The sequence below is a fragment of the Bubalus kerabau genome, chromosome 6, assembly GCF_029407905.1.
Source record: "Bubalus kerabau isolate K-KA32 ecotype Philippines breed swamp buffalo chromosome 6, PCC_UOA_SB_1v2, whole genome shotgun sequence".
Classification (NCBI taxonomy): Eukaryota; Metazoa; Chordata; class Mammalia; order Artiodactyla; family Bovidae; genus Bubalus; species Bubalus kerabau.
In genome coordinates, this window is record NC_073629.1 from 92,188,093 (window position 1) to 92,213,420 (window position 25,328).

Here is a 25,328-nt window from a genome sequence, read left to right on the forward strand (position 1 = left end):
CCTACAGCTGAAAGAGAGCGCTTACTGGGCAGTGGGACTGCTGAGGTCTGGACAGTGCTGAGCTCTGGACACAAGTGTGGCTTTGGGGTGAATCTGGGTGGGAAGGGAAAGGAGACACTAGGCCTCACCTTGGTTAACTGGTCCCCCTCGCGCCAGAAGCAGAAGCCTGAGCAGACAGTCTCCCCACGCCGGTACTCTGGGGTCTCGCGGTGTGTGGGCAGCGTAACTGACCTCAGCGCAATGACATAAGGTTCCCTGTATGGAAGAAGTGTGCAGAGTGGGCATGGGAAAGAGTGAGGGCAGCTTCCAGAAGCCCCCTCCAGCACTGACCAGGCCCCGCTACAGGGATGCCCTCACCAGAGTCTAAGGCACACAGCCTGGCTCCAGGTGAAGCTGCAAAGGAGGTTCTAGACAGGAGGTTTCTGTGGGTGAGCAGTTCTGAACTCACCAGATACCAGGGTGACTGTACTGTGGACCTTCTGGAAACATTCCCTGCCTCCCTCTCCCCCGCCCCGGGGAAGCAATGCTGCACTTTGGATTTCCTTGCTTCATCTTTTTGCTTGTCTCTAGCACAAGTGATGCCATTTCTCCAGCATCCTCACCATGGTGCAGCTGGGAGCCTTACCACCCTTCAGGCAACATGGGGCTTTCAGAGCCTGGAGGCCAAGGAATGGGCCATTTGAGAGTTGGCCTGTCCGTGATCTGGGGCAAGGCACCCTCACCACACCAAGGACAGAGACCACCCTGCTTTAGAGCATGAGTGACCGGAAAGGGCAGTATGTCCTCTTGTTCTCCATTCTACCCACAGTAAGACCACAGCCACCGATTTTACGCTGAGGTCCTGAGGCCATTGGAAAGAGGGCTGACTGTACACGGATGTCCCCTCCCTGGGGAGGAAGATGAACCTGCCCACCTCCCAGCCCGGCAGGCAGGCACGCACCCGATGTCACAAGGCTTCCGTCGAGAGGCCAGGATGATGAAGTCCTGGGGCTTGGGGTCACCACCGAGGGCAGGGCTGATGACATGGTAGATGGCATCATCCTCGTCCACCTGCTGCACTAGCTCCACGCTCCTGCGCAGAGTCCACGGGGGTCACAGAGGCTCCGTGTGTGACAGCAGGCTTGACCCAGCCGCTCCCCCGCCCCCATGCTTCAGCCACCCTGAGCACATGCTTGGGGATGTATCACCCCCAGACTGCTCAACAGGGACCACAGGAGGGCAGAAAAGCCTGGCCAAAGGGGACATACACACCTGGGCTTGCAGACACGTACACAAGCAATAAGCCCCACTTGTGGGCACACGTGCAGAAACACGTGGACACCCACTGATGCACACACAGTACTACAGATGTCTGTCTGTGTCTGTGCAAATGCAATACACAGATGTGTGATGATTTAGTAACCGTCCTGAGTATTCAGTGAGTGCCCACTGTGCCAGGCACTGTTCTAAGAGCTTACAAGTATTATGTCCTTTAACGCCACATCAGCCCATGCAGTTGGTATTCTGAGTATCCCCATTTAATAGATGAAGGGGCTGGGACTCAGAAATAACTCACCCACGGCCACAGAGCTAATAAGGAAGCAGGTCTGGGATGTGCACAGGTTGGGTGCCAGAACTGTGCCCCTCAGATGCGGGTACACTACACACATGTGCCCAGGTAGACACACCCAGGCTTATATCAACACACACTCACAAGGACATCCTCGCAGAGACACAACATGTCCAAACCTGCCACTTTCCCTTCACATATCCATATGAAGAATTGGCAAGCTTGGCAAATTGAGCAAACTGGACATTCTCTGAGCTACCCTGACTCCGGGAGGAGTTCCCACCCACCCCCTCCACTTCCCAACCACCTCCCCAAGTAGTCCCCAAGCCCCCTCTCAGAAGGCAGAACTCAGTTTGAAAACCACTGATCTACCCCTATGTGCAAATACACCCACACCTCAAGTACCCATTTTAAGAGGAGGGAAACTGAGGCCAAGAAAGGACATGACTGGCCCATGGTCACATAGTTGGGCCAGGCCCCCACCTCCAATTCCAGGCTCAGTCCCTTCCCTGAGGGCTTGGAATAACCATGACTCATTACTCACATAACCATAGCACCTGCCCGCCCATAACCCAACCCTAGATAAAAGCCAGCAAGGGGCCCAGAGCAGTGGGGGATGGCTCAGCGGGGGGGAGACCCCTCGGGGCCTCCTTCCCCACCCCCACTCCCCTGTACACCCGCCCTCCGGCACCCACCGGCAGTGCTTGTCCCACTCGGGCCTCTGGCGGAGGTCAGAGAGCAGCAGGAAGGCCTGGGCTGTGTCCACGTGCACCAGCATCTCCATGTGGAAGGAGAGGAACTTGTCCTCCTCTAGAGTGTACAGGCGGACCTGTACGAGACAGAGGGCAGCCTCATTCCCTCGGCTCCTCCTCAGACTATGCTGGGGACCCGGGCTGGAAGTCAGGGCAGCACTGATTGCTGTGTGTCTGTGAACAAGTGACTCAACCTCTCTGAGCCTCGGTGGCAGCCCCGTGAAAAATGGGCGATTCAGCACAAGTGGATAGGAAGGTGTCTGAAGAAGCAGGGACTTCATGGATAAGCCCACTAGTCACATGGAATGGTACTTGACGTGAAATGGAACACACTCATCCCTTCACACAAGTGAATGCACTGTGCCTAAGGAAATACGTCAGAGTCAAAGGTTACATGCTGCACGACTCCCTTTACTGGACATTCTCAAACAGACCAAACAAAGGGCACGGAAAACTGGTCTGTGGTTTCCAGGGATTGGGGTGGGAAGACGCTTGATCACAAAGGAGCCAGAAAAATTGGGGGTTTATGGAAATGCTCCGTATCTTGATTACTGTCGTGATGATGTAACTTCATGTGTTTTCCACACTAGCAGGATTACACACTAAAAAGGGGAAGTTTTACTGTATGTAAATTATGCCTCAATTTTTTAAATATCAAAAATTTTCTTTTTAAAAATAAAAAGATAAAGAAGCAGTAACTAACACGAAACCAGAATGGATCCTCAGAGCCAGGCGTCCATCCAGCCACTGATGTCACTGTGGGGAGGTGACCCATCCCAGAACACAGGCCAAAGTGGCAGAGCTGAAGCCCCCCTCAGCCCACCCTCGCCCCCAGCCCCCAGCCAAGCCGCGCCAGGCCTTGAGGGGGCGGGCACGCTGCTATAACTGGGGTGGTTTCACCACTCTCGCAGGGCCTTTTAGGGAAAGCCCCTCTGACCTGAGTGGTTCGAGAGGGTTTCGCAGCTCACGGTCAACACCTCTGGCTGCTCAAAGGAGAAAGGAAAGCTGGGAGGGTGGGTCCGCTACCTGGTTGCTCTCCGAGGACAGCACCCAGTTGTCTTTGGCCACGAGCATCTTCAGGGAGGAGACGTTGTTGTAGCTCAGGTACACCTGCCCAGACACAGAGCAACCTCACCCTCCCCTTCCTCGGGGGCTCGTACCAGGGCCACTCTGATGTGTGGAGAGGAAGCTGCACGTGAAGGAAGGAGCCCCGGGCTTTGGGAAGGGAGGCCCGGGCTGGGCCAGACTCCTCCTCCCCTTGGGGCCTCAGCTCGCTCCTGACAAGCAGGGGGACACAGGAAAGCCCCTGGCTCACCAGGCCAGCCTTGAGGCAGAGTATCCTGTCCCCTTTGGGCCTCCTCCAAGAAGGGAGGGTTAGGGGTCCCCGACGGGTCTGAAGGCTGTCCACACAGAGCAGAAGGCCTTACCTGGTTGCTAGGATCCCAGGGGACAGAGAGGGGCATCTCCGCCTGCTTACAGGACACGATGTACTTCCTGGGAGAGAGGGAAGATGACAAATTTGGTCCCTCTGGGGCCCACCTCTTCTCAGCAGGCTTACTGGGAACCAGGCCCTGTGCTCAGCCCAGCAGGGTGGGAGGCACCCCTAACTGGCCAGGGAGACTGGGTGCGCACACAGAAAACACCAGCTGAGGACACGCACACTCAGAGGTGGGGACTCGCAGGGAAAGGTGTAGACCCGTAACCCTTGCCCGAGTGACTTCACCCTTGTGCCTCAGTGTCCTCATCTGTAAAATGGGATCAGTAATCACACCTGCTCCCTCATGGGGTCATCAGGAGGAGAACAGCATTTGGCATATGGTGTGTTAGTGGCTCAGTTGTGTCTGACTCTTTGCAACCCTATGGACTGTAGCCCGCCAGGCTCCTCTGTCCATGGGATTCTCCAGGCAAGAGTACTGAAGTGGGTTGCCAAACCCCTCCCTAAATGCACATTTTTCTTATTAACAGTAGATGGTAACCCTGGTGCATTTACAGTACTTTCAGGCATGTAAAGTGCTTTGGTAGCAATCATTCACACCTGGATTTGCATCACAAACAATTGTTCACCTCCTCTCAGAGTCTTTCTTCATCTCCAAAATGGGCATCATCGGAATCAATGGGAGGGACACAAGATGTAAAACTGACCACACCTGCCTGGGTTCAAATTCTCATTCTGCCAATCATTCCTGTCTGTATGCCCATGGACACCTAATCCCTCTGTCCTCAGCATCCTCACCTGTATAAGGGACCGGTAAGACCACTGTGTCATGAAGCCAAGACCAGAGACTGTCTGGATGTAAACGCCCAGCCCAGGGGCAGCACCAAAGACAGGTGAGTTCCCAGGGGCAGGGAGCAGACAGGGAGTTGAGACAGAACTGAAGCCGTGTCCCCTCCCACCTCCTGGCCTCCACTTGCCTGTCCAGGCGGATCTTCTTCCTGGCACTGGCCTCTCGGTACCGCCGCTCGCCATCCTGGGGAGAGGAGCCCAGACAGATTGTGGTGTGGGGGCAGGACCACCAGCTCGTCCAGTCCCCATTACCGCCTGCCCTCCTTCCCCAGAGGGCCCAAGAAGACCCTCCCTGCAGTCCTAAAGCGGACTTCAGTCTCACAAGGGCAGCCTGGACAGCACAGTGCCCGGTCACTGAGGCCCAGCCCCAGCTTCCCCTCACACCCGTGAGTGACTTTGGGAACACCACCCGCCCTCACTAAACCTGCTTCCTCCTCCAAAGGGGGCTTGCTGTGGGCAGGCACGCTTCTCAAGTGTTTTCCACACAAAACTTCACCTAAGTCTGTAACAACCCTCTGTGTTTGGTACTACTACTACACCCATTTTATTTTATTTTGGCCACACCACGCAGCTTGCAGCTACTCAGTTCCCCCACCAGGCACTGAACCTGGGTCCTGGCAATACTTTGGCCACCTGATGTGACGAGTCAACTCACTGGCAAAGACCCTGATGCTGGGAAAGACTGAAGGCAAAAGAAGAAGAGGGTGCCAGAGGACAGATGGTTAGATGGCACTTCCGACTCAATGGACATGACCTTGAGCAAACTCCAGGAGATGGTGGAGGACAGGGAAGCCTGGCGTGCTATCGTCCATGGGGTCACAAAGAGACAGACACAACTTAGCGACTGAACAACAGCAACAGCATGGCAATGAAATCCTGGGATTCTAAACACTAGGCCATCAGGGAACTCCCAGTACTATCCCCATTTTACAGAGGAGGAAACTGAGGCACAGAAAGGCTAAGTGACTCACCCAAGGTCACGGGGCTAAGGAGTGTGGCCAGGAACAGAACACAGATGTCCTAGCCCAGAGCCCACCTCTGAACTAGTGCCTCTAACTAACGTCTCCTCACTCATGGACGTTTATTGGCAAAGACCTGAAAGGCCATCACAGACTGTATCCTGCCCCACTGTCTTCAGGCTGCCCACTCCTTTGCCCACCACCCGGCTTGACTGCCCAACACTGGGCTCTAGAGCAGAGATTTCACAGTACATGCTCAGCCTTGTGTGGCGGGCAGGGCAGGGGACCTTCTGGGAGAGAAGAGGCAACCTCACCAAGGTCACTCCCTGGCCCCTGGAAGCAAGCCCGAGCCTGGCCCTCAGGAGGCACCAGGGAACCTTTTTTAGAGCCAGCCTGGACCCCTGGTCTCTGACTCTCATCCCTACCCATTCTGCTCCCCTGTCACCATGGTCAGAGCAGTTGCCACTCAGTCAGGCACAGGATCAGTGTCTCACCAGCAGTCCTACAAGGCAGGAACTGCAGATATGCCCTCTTTAAAGGTGGGACTGAAGCTCAAAGAGGGCACCCATTAGAACGTGGTCAAGGTGCGGTCCGACCCACATCTGACCCCAAAGCCAGCGCTTTTACAGCTCTGCAGGCTCAGGAGTGCCGGTTAACATTAGCCCAGCAATGAGGGAGGCCCACACACACGGTTCAAGTTCTTCCAAAAGCACAAGGAGCAGCCCTGGGGGTCACAGCAGGGCACTCAGGGCCAAGCTGTGCCCCAGCAGAAGGAAAGAGCTGGGCCTGTGCTCCCCAGTCCTGTCACCCCTGGGCAGAGGGGGAAGGGGGCTGGTAGTAGGGCACTCACCCCAGGCTGGGGCCGAATCCAGGGCAGCATCTGAGGCTGGTCATCTGCACCCAGGACCACGAAGGTCATGAAGGCGCTGTTGATGTGCCGCCGATGGGTCTCGGCCTCCTGGCGGTAGGCCTCCACGCACACGCCCACCTCCATGCTGAGGGGGAAGGAGGGATGCTGTCAGCTGGACAGACCTTCCCAAGGCCACCCCTCCCCAACACACATGTGCGCACATGAACACACACACACACACACACACACACACACACACACGTACTCCTGCCATTCCTCCCACAGCCTGGATCAGAGACCGCTGGGCGGGAAACTCAGAAGTGTTCTCTTTCAACAATGTTTACACAGCACCCGCTGCACCCCTGGCCCATGCTCGTCTCTGGGGGTCACAGAAATGAATAAACCTGTGCAGTCCAGGTTCTCATGCACTAACAGCTAGGGGATAGGGAAACAAATATCTCTATAAAATATGTTTATGTAAAAATAAAGGGTTATGGAAAGACATAAAGGAGGTGGAGGGGCAGGGCCTAATTAGAGAAAATGCTCATTATAAACATATTCACCAGTGCTCTCACAGCTGTGCTCCCGACAGCTCAGTTGCTGCTGTCTCTGTATCTCCGACTGTCTCGATGAATTATAAAATAGCAGCTGCCTCCATTCCCCTCACTTAGGAATGCAGACTTTATGCAGATGGGGAAATCAATACCTTGAACAGGGCACTAACTCGCCCAAGGTCACACAACAGTCAGGAAGAGAATCTGCACTAGAAACCAGGCCTCACAGATCCTAGTTCAGGACTTTTTGCTCTGCACAACAGCAGAATGTGTGCTTATCAGACGGAATAGTAAAATGATAATAATAATAAAAAAAATAATAGCAGCAGCAATGGCCGACCTTCAGTGAACGTTCTCTCTGTCATTATACTATTAAACAGTAACTCCGCATTTAATCCTCACAGTTATGAGGTAGCTGTGGTGAACCCCAGTTCTCGAAAGAACTGAGGCTCAGAGGGTTAAGTAACTCGCCCAGAGTTACACAGATGCTAAGAGGTAAGCCACATTTGAGCCCAGGCAGCCTGGCTCTTGATCCCTCCCTGTTAATGACTACATATTACTGAAAATCATCACATCTTTGAAATCATCAAAAGAGATGCATACTCTAAGTACGCTTTCATGGGGGTATCAGAATCCATTACAAAGATAAGGGCTCTGGGAACTATTTGCGGTTTTAGGAAAAGGGTCAGGAAGGGTTCGATAAACAACAGAACACTGGCAAGAGATGCCCCGTGACCCAAGCATCCACAGTGTGGCAGGGTCAGAGGCAGGAGCCAGGGAGAGAGACCAAGACACAGAGCACATGGTGTGACGCAGGATGGGGAGCCCAGGGGAGGAACATCAGAGTGAATCCTAGCAATGGTGCAGGGACCCAGCAGCCAGACTTCAGACCCCATAGACCTCGTCTACAGGGGAAACGGTTCCTGGCGCTTTGAGGTAATATCCCTTCTCAGGTCAGGAAGAGCCCTCAGTCCCAGGGGGCCCCGTCTCACCCATCCCAGCCCCTCACCTGTGCTTGAAGGCGTTGTTCACGATGGCCTTGAGCACCAGACGGTCCCCAACCTGGGATGGACCCCGGAAGTGGAACATCTCAATGGCCTTCAGGGTAGGGTGGGCACGGCAGAGCCGGCTGGAGGAAGCCGGGGGTCAGGGGACAGGACAAAGCACCCTCCAGTGCTTCTCCCTGCCCACATCCCCAGACCCTGCCCTGAGCCACACGCACCACCCTCTGGCCCACCCACTCCCACCCAACCCAGTGACAGCTGTACCCAGAGGAAGAAAACTAAAGTCCCATCTCACAGCTTAGAATACTGAGGTCTACGTGCGTAGCTGGAAAAAAAGCTGAAGTTGAGGTGACAAAGAGCAGGGCTTGCGATAAACCTTTTCCTCTCAATGTTTATATCCTAGCACCTGCTGTTCCTACTACCTGGAAGCCCTCCCCTTACCCAAAGCTACTTGTCATTCAAGGCCCAGCTGATCTACTCCTCCTCTAGGAAGCCCTCCCTGACTATCTACACTCTGACTCTCCTCTGAGATCTTATTGCGCTCATAGCCTGGGCTGCCCAAAATGGCATTGCTTATGTACTATATCCACAAGGTAAACACAGAGGAAGGGCCATTGGAGCTAGGCTCCAAAAGGTGAAGAATTCGCCTGGCTGAGGAGGATAAGGGTTAGGGAAGGCACTCCTATCAGAGGGAACAGCAAGTACAAAGTCGTGGAGGTATGACAGTGTCAATTAATGAATGTCGGCCGTCATAACTACAAAAATATGCTCCAATACTTGGGGAAGAACAAGTCCAAGACAGGTACAGAGGTTATAGGAGAGGGAAGGAATTCTTTCCACCTTTAGGGAGAAGGGGACAGTTAGAGAGGCTTCTTAGAGGATAGACAGGATTTTAGCAAAGAATAGTGGGGCTACAAGGTGGAAGGTCAGCCAGGAGGGGAGACAAGGGCTGGGAGCATGGTGGGGTAGGTGGGAAGGAGAAGGGCAAATGGCTTGCTTTGCAAAGAGTATAAAATCCAGGAAGTGAGTGGGCAGAGCCAGGGCAAGGGGAGGCCCTGGTGCTAGCTGAGGGCTTAACATTTCCCCTGGCGAGCTCACAGAAAATCATTCCTCTCTGGTTCCCTGGGTCTGGAGGCCCCAGCTTACTCTATAAGAACAGTCGAGCTTCTGAAGCCTTGAATGCCAGCACCAAGTCAGGGTTTCTGCCCCAGAGAGAACTGGCCAAGGGAAAGAGGGGAAGAAAGAAGAGGAAGCACCTGGCTGCAATGGTGGCCACATTCTCCATCCAGGCCATGATCTGGCCCCCAAAAGTATTGCCCTGGTGATTGGCGTGGGGGGGCAGGACCAGCTCCACACTCTCCACCCGGGTCTTCTCGGCTGGCACCATGTGGCTACAGTCTCTGCTCTCCAGATCTGACCAAGGAGGGATAAAGCGAGGGAGGTGAGAAGATTCCCAAGGGCAGACCCTGCCATGGGCAGCCCAGGACCCCCTCCCCCCCCACCACCACTCCACACAGCTTCTCTTATTCACTCAGCATCAAGGAGGTGTCATGTATCTCCCATCTCCCAGGGGGAGAGAGCTTGTTGGGTGAGGCCTGTGAAAGAGGAGGTCTTTCGCTTGGTGTGCAGGCTACTCAGCGATGACACAGGCAGGGAGGAGAGCAGTTGAAGCCCTAAGCCAAGGTCTGGAAACCAGACAGGCAGGACAGTCATAGGGAGCAACGAGACCCTGGCTTAGCTGGAGCTGAGGACAAGTAAAGGGACAGCACAAGATAAGGCTCAAACAAGGGCCCAGACGCCAGTCTAAGGCATCTAGACTGACCCTTGGGTAGAAGGGCTGTCGTGACAGGAGGGATCCACAGGGGCTGCAGTGGATGAATGGTGCCAGGGGCCTTGACGACCATAGGAAGAGCTGGGCCTGCCATGGCCCCCAGGCCCCGCATAAATAGGGCACATGGAATCTAGAGCACAGCTCACTGCCTTCACTGGGGTTCGCTACTTCTGCCTGCTCTCTCTCCACTCTGGGCGGCTGAACTATCCTTGATGGGTCTTAAAATTGCCTCCTTTAAGTTTCCAGTGAGACTCTGCATTCTCACTGTCTGGAGATCAGAGAACAAAACCAAGGTTACCCTCTAGACCTTTGCCCCCAGCCTGTGTCCTCTGTCAGAAAAACCTTGCTTCATCTCTCCACCTGTCAAAATCTTCCCAGTCCAAAGTAGATCTTGTGTGCCGGCACAGGACAATCTGCAGGATATGCTTTTAAGGGGAAAGGAGCAAGATATGGGACAGGAGGTACCGTTCCCCTATGGGGAAAGAAGAGAGGGTTGAAATGAGAGGTAGTATGCATTAATATGCCTTCCCTGGTGGCTCAGACAGTAAAGACTGCCTGCAGTGCAGGAGACCCAGGTTTGATCCCTGGGTCAGGAAGATCCCCTGGAGAAGGGAATGGCTACCCACTCCAGTATTCTTGCCTGGAGAATTTCATGGACAGAGGAGCCTGGTGGGTTACAGTCCATGGAGTTGCAAAGAGTCGGACACAGCTGAGGGACTAACACTTTCACTTTGTTTTTTATGCATAAATTGCAGGAAATACTTCTGGAAAGATGGCCCCCAAATAAGTAACAGTAGCTGCCTTTTTGGAGGAGCCTGGGTTCTGGGGTAGAAGAGAGTCTTGCTGTTTATTCTATCTCTATCTTTTTATCCCTAGAGCTATCTCAATCTAGCTACCTATCTAGCTACCTGTCTACTGAGTTGGCCAAAAGAGGGAACATCCTACAGAAAAACCCAAATGAACTTCTTGGCCAACCCAATATATGCTTTTTTTTTATTATTTTAAGTCCTAAAAAGATCTTCATGACCAAGATAATCATGATGATGTGATCACTCACCTAGAGCCAGACATCCTGGAATGTGAAATCAAGTAGGCCTTAGAAAGCATCACTATGAACAAAGCTAGTGGAGGTGATGGAATTCCAGTTGAACTATTTCAAATCCTGGAAGATGATGATGCTGTGAAAGTGCTGCACTCAATATGCCAGCAAATTTGGAAAACCCAGCAGTGGCCACAGGACTGGAAAAGGTCAGTTTTCATTCCAATCCCAAAGAAAGGCAATGCCAAAGAATGCTCAAACTATCGCACAATTGCACTCATCTCACACGCTAGTAAAGTAATGCTCAAAATTCTCCAAGCCAGGCTTCAGCAATACATGAACCGTGAACTTCCAGATGTTCAAACTGGTTTTAGAAAAGGCAGAAGAACCAGAGACCAAATTGCCAACATTCACTGGATCATGGAAAAAGCAAGCGAGTTCCAGAAAAACATCTATTTCTGTTTTATTGACTATGCCAAAGCCTTTGACTGTGTGGATTACAATAAACTGTGGAAAATTCTGAAAGAGATGGGAATACCAGACCACCTGACCTGCCTCTTGAGAAACCTATATGCAGGTCAGGAAGCAACAGTTAGAACTGGACATGGAACAACAGACTGGTTCCAAATAGGAAAAGGAGTACATCAAGGCTGCATATTGTCACCCTGCTTATTTAACTTCTATGCAGAGTACATCATGAGAAACACTGGGCTGGAGGAAGCACAAGCTGGAATCAAGATTGCCGGGAGAAATATCAAGAACCTCAGATATGCAGATGACACCACCCTTATGGCAGAAAGTGAAGAGGAACTAAAAAGCCTCTTGATGATGGTGAAAGACGAGAGTGAAAAAGTTGGCTTAAAGCTCAACATTCAGAAAACTAAGATCATGGCATCTGGTCCCATCACTTCATAGCAAATAGATGGGGAAACAGCGGAAACAGTGTCAGACTTTATTTTTTTGGGCTCCAAAATCACTGCAGATGGTGATTGCAGCCATGAAATTAAAAGATGCTTACTCCTTGGAAGGAAAGTTATGACCAACCTAGATAGCGTATTCAAAAGCAGAGACATTACTTTGCCAACAAAGGTCCATCTAGTCAAGGGTACTGTTTTTCCAGTGGTCACGTATGGATGTGAGAGTTGGACTGTGAAGAAAGCTGAGCACCGAAGAATTGGTGCTTTTGAACTGTGGTGTTGGAGAAGACTCTTGAGAGTCCCTTGGACTGCAAGGAGATCCAACCAGTCCCTTCTGAAGGAGATCAGTCCTGGGTGTTCTTTGGAAGGACTGATGCTAAAGCTGAAACTCTAATACTTTGGCCACCTCATGCGAAGAGTTGACTCATTGGAAAAGACTCTCATGCTGGGAGAGATTAGGGGCAGGAGGAGAAGGGGACGACAGAGGATGAGATGGCTGGATGGCATCACCAACTCGATGGACATGAGTTTGGGGGAACTCCAGGAGCCAGGGAGGCCTGGCATGCTGCAATTCATGGGGTTGCAAAGAGTCGGACATGACTGAGTGACTGAACTGAGGGTCCTCAAGGCCAAGATCAATACTACCTTCCCAAATACCTTGACTCCTAGAAACCCAAATGCATTTAGTGGATGACGAACTGTTTTCTATGTGTCCCAGCTTCATCTTCACGGCTCCTGGGAGCTGGGCGAGAGGTCCAAATGCTCCCTTTTCCCCACTAAGGGACCTTGAGGCAAGAGGGTTATCCAGGCCTGAGGCCATCACTGGGTGGATATCCCAGGGACACTTCCTTCCTTTCTCTGCCCAGTAGGAGCCCCAGACAGAGGGGAGCATGTAGGACACGAGCTGCCCTCCCTACCCATGACACTCACCATCCTGAATGACGCAGTTGGCGAGGAGGTCCTTAATGGTGTCTGCGTAGACCAGTCGCATGCGCCGGCGCTCGGCAGCCACGCTGTGCTCCGTCTTTTCCTCTTCGGTCCGCGGCACGGTTGGCTTCAGCTTCACCTGTGGCGGGGGTGGAGTGGGGGTTTTCAGGACAAATTCCCTGAAATAGCATGAGGGCCTGGCCCCCTAGGATTGCAAGGAGATCAAACCAGTCAATCCTAGAGGAAATCAACACTGAACATTCATTGGAAGTACTGATGCTGAAGCTGAAGCTCCGACTCTTTGGAAAAGATCCTGTTGCTGGGAAACGTTGAGGGCAGGAGGAGAAGGGGACGACAGAGGATGAGATGGTTGGATGGCATCACCGCCTCAATGGACATGAATCTGAGCAAATTCCAGGAGACAGTGAAGGATGGAGAGCCTGGCGTGCTATGGTCCATGGGGTCACAAAGAGCTGGACACGACTTAGTGACTGAACAACAACAACTGTCCCCCAGTAATCATCTCGCACCTGGGGCTCCTGGATGGTTACAAGTCTTGTCCCCTCTTTGTCCCCATCTTCCATCTCCATGTTGACTGATATATCATTTTCATCCTCCAGTGTCCCCTGAGCCCATTCTTGGGCAAAGGAACCGTGGATGAAGAATGTCAAGGCAGGACATGGAAGGCAATGGAAAGACCTGGAGAATCCTGCAGTGAGGTACACGGGGAGAGAAGGGGAAAAGCAGAGCAGGAAGGCACTTGGGGTTCAACCACAGTGGGGGATGGGCCTTCTTCTGGAAGCTATGGATTCCCTGCTGCACCTTCATCTCTACCACTCTACCAACCCCCAGAATCACTGCCCTAGAAAGGCACCCAGGTGGCCTGGCAGCATAGAGTGCCATGCTACCTTCACCCACCTTGGAGAGCTCCCTGTGGGCCACAAAGGTGGCTAAGGCCTTGCACACACACCACTGCTTCTCAGAGCACAGGTCCTCAGAGGCCACCTGGATGCCCACCTGGAAAGGAAGAGCAAGGTGGACAAGTGAGGAGGGAGGAACTAGAATCCTACAGCTTGAGATGGGAAGCATCACCAGGCCTGGCTTCTGGTATTCCTGTATCACCTACCAAGTCCAGGGGGCTAGAGATGTGGGATAGGTTCTGATTCTGGCCCTGGCTCCCTGGGGAACCTTGGGCATGTCAATTCCTTTCTCTGGACCTCAGTTTCCTCATCTGTAAAATGGGAATGATTGTACCTACCCTCACAGGGTTATTGAGAGGATCAAAATGAGACTGTTATGAAAGGGCTTGAAGTAAGTTAATTTAAGTGTTGGCTAAATTGGAAGGACAGACAGCTTGGGGGTCCATAGGGGGACCCTGAGCCCTTATGGGGTGTCCAGAGCTACAGTCAAGATTCTGCTATCCAAGCCTCAGTGTGCCTCAGTAACCACTGGCCCAGCTGGGTAAAGTTGTCTGGGCCTGACGTCCATAAGTGGGAAGTAGAGGCCCTCCACCCTGCATCACCAAAGAGTTCTCTCATTAAACCTTCCACAATCCTGCAGCATAGGAATCATGTTCCCATTTTACAGATGTGAAGACAGAGGCTGTGGGAGGTAAGCTAATGGACCAAAGTCTACCACTCTCACTGCTTCAGCCCACTGACGTCAGGGCTAAGCACAGTGGCTGTCCTCCCTGCATTCACCTGGCTGCTGAACAGAGTGTCTGACACTAGGTATGAAGACCCAGGAAGCTGGAAGTCAAGGCCCACAGTGGAATCCACATCACTCGGAGACCTGAAGCACGTCCCTTCCCCTCCCTGGCCTCAGTTTCCCCTTCTGTGTTACGGCCATTAGACAATTAGATCCCTAGATCCTCTCAAACTTGCCAGCTATTTCAGAACTCTGTATCCTCAGCCAAGGCGCTGTGAGTATGAGCACGTGTGCACTCAGGCTGGGGGCTGAGAACAAAGAGAAAGTGGAAACCACCCACCCAGTGGCTCACCTCCATGCTAGAGTTGAAGGCCCGGTTCACCTTGGCCTTGATATTCACCACTTGTCCAACACTGAAGAGGGAAAAGCAAGAGATGAGCCATCCAGAGGGACAAAAAGAGAGAACAGGGGCCTCAGATACTTGTGGGGCCTCTGCTGAGGGGAATTAGCCAAAAACTGTTACAGCATACAGAGCATACTCACATCTATGATGCTACCAAAGCAAGCTGGCAAGGCGGTGTCAGCACCCCATTTTACAGGTGGGGAAGCTGAGGCAAGAGAAGTGGCATGATGTCACTCATCTCCTGCTTCCCCCTGCTCCCCCTAGTCCAATGAACGCTCAAGATTCTCTTTGCTCTCAACAGTCCCTCCTAAGCAAAGCTCCCCCACCCCCTACCTTCTTGTAGCCCACCAAAATTTACTCCTAATACAGATCTCCATAAATAATATAATAATAATGAAAAAGTTTAAAATATTGCAAGAATTACTAAAGTGTGACAGAGACACTATATGAGCCAATGTTGTTGGAAAAATGAGGTCAATAGATTTGCTCAACACAGGGTTGCTACAAAACTTCAAGTTGTAAAAAATGCAAGATCTGCAAAGTGCAGTAAAATAAGGTATACCTGTATTTATCTACATACAGATAAAGCAAATTTAGCAAAGTGTTAAGTATTGACTCTCAGTGGTAATGATCACACCACTATTCAACTTTTCTATAATTTTGAAAGTTTTCATGATAAAATATTAGAAAAAGAACTTCCCTGACCCACCAATAAAAAGAAAATCTATTTTTGGCAGTGCTAAAATATGACCCTTCCCCTTCCTCCTCCTCCCCTCTCCTCTTCCTCTCTAGCCTCCCCTACAGCCAAGCAGTCACCCATTTGAACTCCCAAGCTTCTCTTCCTTCCTGTCTTCCATCTCACAGCTCAGGTCAAAATTGGCTCTATCCCCAGAGTCACTGCCCAGCCTCCTTGGGGGCCCCTTCAAGCCCCTAGTTTCCCAAAACCCCTCCAGAGGCAGCACCTATAGACAAATCTGACCTTTTCAGCCAGTTGTAAGAGAGCCCTTCCCCAGGACCAATACTCTTGGCAGACAGAGAAACATGTTAAATGATACCACAGTGATACCAACAGTAAAACCCAGATGACGGGGAACCCTAGAAAGCAAATGACCAAGGTTCTTCAACAAACAAACTTCAAGGAAAAACAGAGAGAGACAGGGAGTGGGAGGAGGAAGGAGAGGGTGCAGGGAGAGGGTGATGGGGGAGATGTAGGGCCTACAGGTTAAAAAAAAGACTTGAGGCAATTCCCTGGCAGTCCGGTAGTTAGGACTCAGTGCTTTCACTGCTGGGGACCAGGTTCCATCCCCGGTCAGGGAACTAGGATCCCATGAGCCATGAAGCATTGCCAAAGGGAAAACAAAAGACTTAAGAGACCAAGTAACCAAATGCAACCTTATTTGCATCATGACTTGAACAAAATAAAGCAAAAAACTATAAAGCAAAGCAAATAAATTCAGGAGACACTGTGGTCAGCTGAACACTGGATATTTGATGGTGGTGAGAAACGGTTCATTTTGTTTAGCGGTAGTAGTGGTACTGAAGTTACGTTTTTTAAAAGTTATTCCTTAGAGATGCATTTTGAGGCATTTTTAAATGGCTAAAGCAAAAACAAGCAAACAAAAAAACCTTTCCCAGCTTTCCTCAGGTATGGCCAGGACTTTCCAGGTCGCCAACCATGCTCCAGGCCCCTCTCCAGCTTGCCCTCACACCCACACCCTCCTCTGCCCAGACTCACCTCCACTCTCCTGGGTCCTATGGCAGGCCCATCCAACACTACATGCCCCACCCCAGCCTTCTCTATCGTTGCTCCTCAGGTGTCAGATCCTGTTTTGGCAGCAGAGACTCAGAGTTGACCCAGACACAGCTCCACTGGCCTACACATTCTCACGGCATGCAGTACTGGAGCCAGCTCAAATACCTCCTCCAGGAAGCCACCCGTGACTACCCTCTGTGGCCCTATGTGCTGTGCTCAGTCACTCAGTCGTGTCCAACTCTTTGTGACCCCATGAACTGTAGCCCACCAGGCTCCTTATCCATGGGATTCTCCAGGTAAAAATACTGGAGCGGGTAGCCTATCCCTTCTTCAGGGGAACTTCCCGACCCAGGACTCGAACCAGGGCCTCCTGCACTGCAGACAGATTCTTTACCGGCTGAGTTACCAGGGAAGCCCCTGTGCCACTATGCACGCATACGTTCAGTCATGCCCAGCTCTTTGCAACCCTATGGACTATAACCCGCCAGACCCCTCTGTCCATGGAGATTCTCCAGGCAAGAATACTAGAGTGGGTTGTCACTTCCTTTTCCAGTGCCTCTATCAGTTCAGTCACTCAGTCGTGTCCAACTTTTCGCAACCCCATGGACCGCAGCACGCTAGGCCTCCCTGTCCATCACCAACTCCCGGAGTTCACCCAAACTCATGTCCATTGAGTTGGTGATGCCATCCAACCATCTCATCCTCTGTTGTTCCCTGCTCCTCCTGCCTTCAATCTTTCCCAGCATCAGGGTCTTTTCAAATGAGTCAGTTCTTTGCATCAGGTGTCCGAAGTATTGGAATTTCAGCTTCAGCATCAGTCCTTTCAGTGAATATTCAGGACTGATCTCCTTTAGGATGGACTGGTTGGATCTCTTTGCTGTCCAAGGGACTCTCAAGAGTCTTCTCCAGCACCACACAGTGCCTTTATACCCACCCTCAAAAACAGAGGCAACGTAGCCCATTGGTTGGGCTTCCCAGGTGCCCCAGTGGAAGAAGAATCCACCTGCAATGCAGAAGGCACAGGAGACACAGGTTTGATCCCTGAGTTGGGAAGATCCCTGGAGAAGGGCATGGCAACCACTCCAGTATTCTTGCCTGGAAAATTCCATGGACAGAGGAGCCAGGTGGGCAGTAGTCCTTAGGGTCACAAAAAGTTGGACACAACTGAAATACTGGCCATGCCTGCACACAGAGCCTACTAGTTAAGAGCAAGCTCTCCAGGGCCAGACTGCCTTGCTTGTAGTATATCCTGAGGTCTCCACCAGCTGTAAGCCCTTAAGTAAGTTACTTTACTTCTCTGTGCCTCAGTTTCCTCACCTGTAAAAGGAGGATACTAATAGCCAGGGTCTCACAGTGTTGTTCTGAGGACTTAGTAAGTTAATTATCAATAGTAAAAAGACATTACAGTTATTATAAAATATTGAATATAGTTTCTCGTGTTATACAGTAGCGCCTTCTCCCCCCATTTTTTTTAAACTGGAGTATAACTGCTTTACAACGGTGTACACCTGAAACCAACAGAATATTGTAAATGAACCACACTCCATGTAAAAAATTGTTTACATGTTTTTAAAAAGGCTTACAAATAACTCATCAGTATGGGTTCATTAGGGCTTCCCTGGTAGTTCAGCTGGTAAAGAATCGGCTTGCAATGCAGGAGACCTGGGTTTGATCCCTGGGTTGGGAAGATCCCTCAGAGGTTGGCATGGCAACCCACTCCAGTATTCTTGCCTGGAGAATCCCCATGGACAGGAGAACCTGGCGGACTGTAGCCCATGGGGTCACACAGAGTTGGACACGACAGAGCAACTATGCACAGCACATGGGTTCATTAACTGTGACAAAGGTACCGTATGAATGTGAGATGTTATAGCAACTCTGTGCCATCTACAGTGTTTTTGCAAATCAAAAACTATTCTAAAATAAGATATTCAAAAATGAGTACTACAAAGCACCCATATGTCAAAGATCATTATTTGCCTGGAATTTACCCCTTTGAATTGAAATTATATTTCTATATCTGTCTCCCTGAAGACTGGGAGCTCCTGGGGCACAGAGACTATGTTCCAGTTGACTTTGTGGACTCCAAACCCTGCATGGGCCCTGGTCCAAAAAAGGCACAGGTAGTGATGAACGACTGAATAAGTAAGTACAGGGACTGCCCAAACTTCCTCCTTAACCACGACTCATGGGGCACCAGGAAGTCCTGGATAAGTCCTTGGCACTTGATGTCCCAGGCACTGAGAGTTCAGAAGCAGGCCTGGAGGCCGGAGGACTGCATGCAGCCCCTGCAGCCTGCCCTGGGCTGAGGGCTTGGCATGCTCCTTGGGTCCTAGCAAAACTGTGTGAAGACCAAGCTCAGTGTAGTGTAATGAAAACCTTTCTAACCAGTACAGACTTCAAACAAACAAAACTAGTAGGTAATGAGCTCCCCATTCCTGCTTTTACTTCACATTCCTGGAGGTATGTGAGCAGAGGCTGAATGGTCCAAACTTCTGGCTCAGGCTCTGCCAAGGCACCTTGTCTAGGGACCTCCCCACAGTCTGATGACCAATGACCCACACAGAAGAGCCAAGCCCCAAAAGGCATTCCCTGATTAAGTCTAACCAGCAACCCTGAATATTCATTGGAAAGATTGATGCTGAAGCTGAAACTCCAATAATTTGGCCACCAGATTTGAAGAGCTGACTCATTGGAAAAGACCCTGATGCTGGAAAAGCTTGAGGGCAGGAGGAAAAGGGGGTGACAGAGGATGAGATGTTTGGATGGCATTACCAACTCAATGGACCTGAGTTAGAGCAAACTCCGGGAGATAGTGAAGGACAGAGAAGCCTGGCGTGCTGCAGTCCATGGGATTGCAAAGAGTTGGACATGACTTAGTGACTGAACAACAACTTCCATTTTGAAGATAAGAAAATTGAGGACCAGAGAAAGAAATTGACTTCCCCAAAGTCACACAACACCCCATGCTGCAGCTTGAGCAACATCCAACTCCAAAGCTGGCTGAGGAAGCCCACCCCACGGCACCTGGCCGCAGGGGCAGCTCCTAGCTCACTGCTGTCCCAGAGACCTTGCAGATGGGTCATGGCTCCAGAAAGGCTGCCCCCCTGTCCATCTGCAAAGGCCCTCAGCTGAGGCAGGTGCCAGGCAGCACAAAGGCTGATAAGGCGGGAGATGGGGGAAGGTCTCTGGGCTCGTGATGGGGAGACCAGAAAGAGAGGCAGGAGGCCACTTACCTAATGGTGTGCTCAAAATAGATGTCATCCATGGAGGCTGTGACACAGGGGCACCCTGCATGCCTCTCCGCTGGCATCAGGAGAAGAAAGCCATCCGTTAGCAGCCTCCCCGTGGCCCAGGCCTCTGATCAATATCAGGCCTCTGATCAATATCAGCAGGCCCTCCTAGCTAAGGCCTGCCTCCTCGCTCACACCCCCACCATTCTTTACTTTCCTCACCGTGATTATGACACCCTGACCCTGTCTTACTTATCTGGGTTTTGTCTGTCTAGTGCCTCTCCCTTCTGCTAGACCACAAGTTACTCGAGGGCAAGGAATTTCGCCTATATTGTTCACTGCTGTGCCCAGTCCTGGAGCAGTGCCTGGCATGCAGTATTCAATAAGCAGCCATTGAATGAATGATCACGCCATGCTTATTCCACTTCCTGACTTCCTCGAGTGCCCAGGCAACCTCACCCACCTTTGTCTGCTTGCCTGAGTCACTCTCATCCTGAGGACTCTGCTCCCAGGCCTGAGTCCTTCTAGAATTCCTTCTCTACTTCCGGGGATGGGTCAGGGTCGTCCCGGGTCTGTTCTCCTAGAGCCCCAGTTCCGCCTCCCTTTCCCAACCCCTATCAGACAGTGCAGGGGGACAGTTAGGTCTCCTGTATGCTCCCCTGCTACCATCAGTCTGTGACTCCCTGTGGGCTGGAGAATACTGGGGCATCGAAGGCAACAAAATGAGCTCCATCCAACCTCCACTCAACTCTGCCCAATGCCATGGGTTTTGCTACTGCCAGCCTCAGAGCAACCACATCTAATGCTACGCTGCATCAGAGCAGGGACCCTAGGGTCCAGGACCAGCACTCAGAGCCCTGGGGGTTTGCAGGCAAGAGGGTGGGCCCAAGCTGAGCATGTGAAACTTGAAGAGGGCATCACAGGCAGGTGGAGCAGCCTGAGTGAAGGCAGGGATGAGAGAAGAGAGCGGCTCTCAGGAACGGCCTCTCCCCTGGTGTGTGTGGCCAGGGCTGGGAGGGCAGCCATGCCGGGTTCAGCCTCACCAGACAGGCAGGCGGTGGCGTCGATCCACTTGAGCAGCTGCCCGACACTCAGCTCGCCACGCTGGTTGGTGTGGCAGGGCAGCACCAGCTGGCTCATCTGCACCTCCGTGGGGTTCCGGTAGCCCTCGCCATCTGCCATGTTGTCGCTGTCAGTGCGTGAGGCTGACTTCCGGGACGTGCGGTTGGAGAACACGGAGGCCAGGCCCTGGGGAGCAGGTGGGACAGTCAGCTCACAGCAGAGTCTCCGGGTCTGCCAGCCCCTGAGATCCCCAAGACCACCTGGCAAGAAAACCCAACTCCAAGAGTGGCCAGCACCCTCCAGCCCAGGGTCTCAGACCCCAGGGGCTCTCTGGATGCCCCTACTATGCCCAGCTTCCTTTTGGCCACAAATTCCATGTTAACATATCCTTGGACCTGAGGGAGGGGGTGGGGAGAAAGGGATGGAGCAGAGTATTAATTCAGCTGTAGGCCAGCTTTCTCAAGTTTTGCCTCAGATTCACCTTCGTTCGGTAAGATTTCCTGTCTCTATTCAGGGAGTCCTAATAAGCCCTACGGGCTTCTCTGGTAGCTCAGCTGGTAAAAAAAACCCGCCTGCAATACAGGAGACCCCGGTTCGATTCTTGGGTTGGGAAGATCCCCTAGAGAAGGGATAGGCTACTCACTTCAGTATTCTTGGGCTTCCCTGGTGGCCCAGATGGTAAAGAATCCGCCTGCAATACGGGAGACCTGGGTTCAATCCCTGTGTTGAAAAGATACCCTGGAGGGAGGGCATGGCAACCCACTACAGTATTCTTGCCTGGAGAATCCCCAAGGACAGAGAAGCCTGGCGGGCTACAGTCCATGGGGTCACAAAGAGTCTGACACGACTGAGTGACTAAGCACCACACAGCACAGTGAGCCCTACAATAGTCAAGCCAAGGGATCTGCTCCTATTTCATCCCATAAGGACCCCTTCCTCGGGCTCTTCATGTTACGGATGACATCGGAAGCAGCACCTCGGCTGGTGCTCCTCCGTTGTCAGCACTTGGCTCTACTGACAGGGAAGGCTCCAGCCAGTCACTGACCAGCTGTCTGATCCAGACCAGGGCTGGAACAGCTGCCAGCTGGAGAACCAGCAGAGAAAATCCTAGAACTCATGAATAAGAGGAGGAGTCTCTGCCCAGGGTCCAGCTTGTGAGTCTCACTTGCCAGGCAACAGAGGTAGACGTGCCTGGCAGTCCCCTGGATGGGATGGGATAAGAAGGGGAGCTGACCTGCCATCCTGTCTCTCTGGTCAGCTTTCAGTCATCACACTGTGAACAGAGCTGGGGACACCTGCCTGTGTGAGAAAATGACAAGTAGGGATAGGCACATGGGTTCCAGTTTTCATGCATGCGTGCATGCTAAGTTGCTTCAGTCGTATCCGACTCCTTACGACCCTGTGGACGGTAGACCCCCAGGCTCCTCTGTCCATGGGATTCTCCAGGCAAGAATACTGGAGTGGATTGCCATGCCCTCCTCCAGGGGATATTCCCAACCCAGGAATCAAACCTGCAACTCTTACATCTCCTGCTTTGGCAAGAGGGTTCTTTACCACTAGCGCCAAATGGTAAGCCCTCCAATTTTCATGGCCATTGCCACTTGTGGTGATAAGTCCCTGCTAATACTTATAAAGTGCTTATAAAGTATCAGATACTCTTTTAAGCACTTTACAAGTCCTAATTCAAATTTTATCCATACAACAAACCTCTGAAAGAGGTACATTATTATATTCATTTTAAAGATTAGGAAACTGAAGCTCAAGTAAGTGCCAAGCCCAGCTGTGACTCCAGAGGTCTAGCCACTGCGACTGAGGTCCTAATCACCACACTACACTGCCTGCAGGGCTTCCAGGGGCCCAGGATGAGGAATCCAGGGCCCTGGATGTGGATTCAGCAGCAAAAGTGCTATGACCTATGCTGACTCTGCTACCGCTACAGGCTGGGGGCAGTGATGGCTCAGGGAAAGGATGGGCCTCATTCTGGGGGCTATACTCTCTGCATAGCTCCTCTCACAAGGATTCCATAGCTAATGCAGTAAATTCAAAACATACCAAGTTGACTTGCTTAAGGTCACTGACCCCTAAGAGGTAGCCCTGGGATTTGAACCAAGCTAGTCTGACCCAGAACAACTTGTGGGTTCCTTGGAGAGGCAGCTCCTTGCCAAGGGCCCCTAAATACCAAGTGCAGTGCTGGGGACCAAAATGAGAGAGAAGAGGGCAGTTGCCCCAGGAGCTTGCAGCCTGGGTGGGGACCTGCGGGCACCAGGCTGCCAGGCTGTTGCAAGCAGCTTCCAGACCACTGCGATCCAAGCAGCAGGAGCCGTCACCATGGTAACCATTGCCAAGGCATTTCCAGCCTGGTATGTGCTGGGGGCTGCCTGGATGTGGATGTGGGTGGCTGACTTTCTAGGTGTGGGAGACGGTAGAGGGAGGAGGCAGGCAGACTGTGTTTACCCACACTCTTCCCAAGCCCCTCCCACAGCTAGTTCTGGGACAAGCATTCCAGAAAGAAGTCCTGGAGAAAAGCAAGGTGGAAGCAAGACGCAGAGAGTAAGGGGGAAGAAGAAAAGCAGAGTATGTGGAGTTTCTGGGCAGTTCCAGATGTGCACACAGGGAAGAGGCCCCCCACCCCAACACAATGTCCCTGCTGTTCAAGCCTGTTCTCACCCACTGCCTCACTGAATTGTCACAAGGCAGGCAGAGGGTAAAGACCATTTACCCCATTTTATAGATGAGGAAAGTGAGGATGGCAAAAAAGTCGTAGAACAGCAGTCAGGACACCTGAGTTCTAATCCTCTCTGCTTCCCACCTAGCCAATCCCCACTCGTTAGTTGAGTTCAGTCGCTCAGTCGTGTACAATTCTTTACGACCCCATGGACTGCAGCACGCCAGGCTTCCCTGTCCATCACCAACTCCCAGAGCTTACTCAAACTCATGTCCACTGAGTTGGTGATGCCATCCAACCATCTCATCTTCTGTCATCCCCACTCCTACCAGCCTCCTATTTCCTGTTTTGTGAAACAGAAGTCCCATCCATTGTCGTCTACGTGCCTGGAGGCAGGATCTTTGCCTTGTCATTCTGTTCATTCATTCACTCACTCATTCATTCTCCAAGCACTTCCTCTGTATTAAAGTGAAAGTCGCTCAGTAGCGTCTGACTCTTTGCAACCCCATGGACTACATAGTCCATGGAATTCTTCAGACCAGAATACTGGAGTGGATAGCCTTTCCCTTCTCCAGGGGATCTTCCCAACCCAGGAATCAAACTGGAAAGTCTCCTGCATTGCAGGTGGATTCTTTACCAGCTGAACTGCCAGAGAAGCCCCTCTCTCTGTATTGGACCCTCTCAAACACTGAGCTTATAAGAAAAACTGGGCCAGTCCTTTGAGAAGCTCCTACTCTAGTTCTCATGCTTAGAAGTACCTGGCACCCAGTAGGACCACATCAAAGATGTATAAAGGGATGTCTAGAGGCAGACTTGAGTTCAAATCCTAGCCCTGGCCCTCAGAGCGCTATGTGATCCTAAGCAAGTCCCCTCTCCTCTGAGCCCCTTCTCCTCCAGCCCAGGGGAGACTGTCAGTCTCCAAGGTATCTTAGCCCTGGTTCCAGGATTCTGGTGTCTAATCTTGCAGGGCTCTGGCATGGCCAGCTGAGCTTTCTAACAAGGAAGCTAAGGAGCTCTGTCACTTGTCAGGCAGGAAATACTGTGCTCTGAGAAGGACGGAGCTCCCACCCTGGGGCTGGCAGAGGAACCAGCCCCACTGTGCTGTGGCCCCACATCCCTCAGAGACAGGAGCGCTGAGCCCCTGGAGCATGGGCCGAGGGGAAAAGCAGCACAGCCTCCAGACTCCAACTACTTCCTGGGGCTCCAAGGCAGTCTGCCACAACAGGGCAGGGCAGGCCAGGCCAGGCGGCCTCCCAACCCCCTGGTGGGCAGGCAGCCAGCCAGGGAGGACGGGGCATGTGGGGGCCCAGCAGGATTTGGCCAATGAGGCCCCAGGGCCCAGCCACTCCTCTCAGGGCCAGTCACGGGGAAAGCAGAAGCCCTGGACAGAATCAGGGCCTGGGGCAGCCAGGAAGGCTGAGCCAGGACAGCTGACAGGGAGGACAGAGCCCGCATGAAGGTGGGGAGGGCATCTAAGGGGCAAAGACGTGCACTCTCAGACAGCAGCCATGCCAGGCACTGGCACTCGGCCGCAACAGTCCTGGCCAGATTGAGTAAGCCCAGATGAGGCCCCAGCCGGCTACACTATGGGCTTTGTGTCCCTTCTCCTCAGCCAGAGTCATGTGACAGACCAGCTGGGTCAGAGCAAGAAAGGCCACCTTGTCCAACCTTTTCATGGCTGGGGACACTAGGGGAAAGGCTAAAGTAAAGGGGAAAGCCTCTTAGGCCACAGGGCTCCTTCTGGGCAACTGGACAACCGGCCCACACAACAGATTTAACCTGGACTTCTTCTGTCCCCCAAGTAGCCAAGCTCCAGGGATTCAACTTCCTCGAACTCTTGGTCTGCCCCCCCACCCCTCAGACCCCACACTCTGATGCGCTCAGGCCCCTGCACTGCTC

General features: G+C 52.2%; 1 protein-coding gene across 3 annotated transcripts in view; it reads right to left on the reverse strand.

The window, feature by feature from the left end:
• Positions 1 to 25,328, reverse strand: part of ACOT11 (acyl-CoA thioesterase 11) — a 53,353-nt gene that overhangs the window by 7,540 nt on the left and 20,485 nt on the right. For 2 of the 3 annotated variants that reach the window (XM_055585786.1, XM_055585785.1), the window contains exons 2-15: positions 20,746 to 20,950; positions 19,706 to 19,775; positions 14,666 to 14,726; positions 13,585 to 13,683; positions 12,670 to 12,805; positions 9,209 to 9,365; positions 7,958 to 8,077; positions 6,395 to 6,539; positions 4,714 to 4,769; positions 3,729 to 3,795; positions 3,328 to 3,411; positions 2,245 to 2,378; positions 941 to 1,072; positions 129 to 255 (exon numbers count right to left, since the gene is read on the reverse strand). In XM_055585786.1, coding sequence (XP_055441761.1) covers positions 129 to 255; positions 941 to 1,072; positions 2,245 to 2,378; positions 3,328 to 3,411; positions 3,729 to 3,795; positions 4,714 to 4,769; positions 6,395 to 6,539; positions 7,958 to 8,077; positions 9,209 to 9,365; positions 12,670 to 12,805; positions 13,585 to 13,683; positions 14,666 to 14,726; positions 19,706 to 19,775; positions 20,746 to 20,950 — 1,593 coding nt within the window. Of the gene's footprint in view, positions 1 to 128; positions 256 to 940; positions 1,073 to 2,244; positions 2,379 to 3,327; positions 3,412 to 3,728; positions 3,796 to 4,713; positions 4,770 to 6,394; positions 6,540 to 7,957; positions 8,078 to 9,208; positions 9,366 to 12,669; positions 12,806 to 13,584; positions 13,684 to 14,665; positions 14,727 to 19,705; positions 19,776 to 20,745; positions 20,951 to 21,998; positions 23,557 to 25,328 lie in introns of those variants that run through there. The other variant, XM_055585787.1, reaches the window with a different exon arrangement.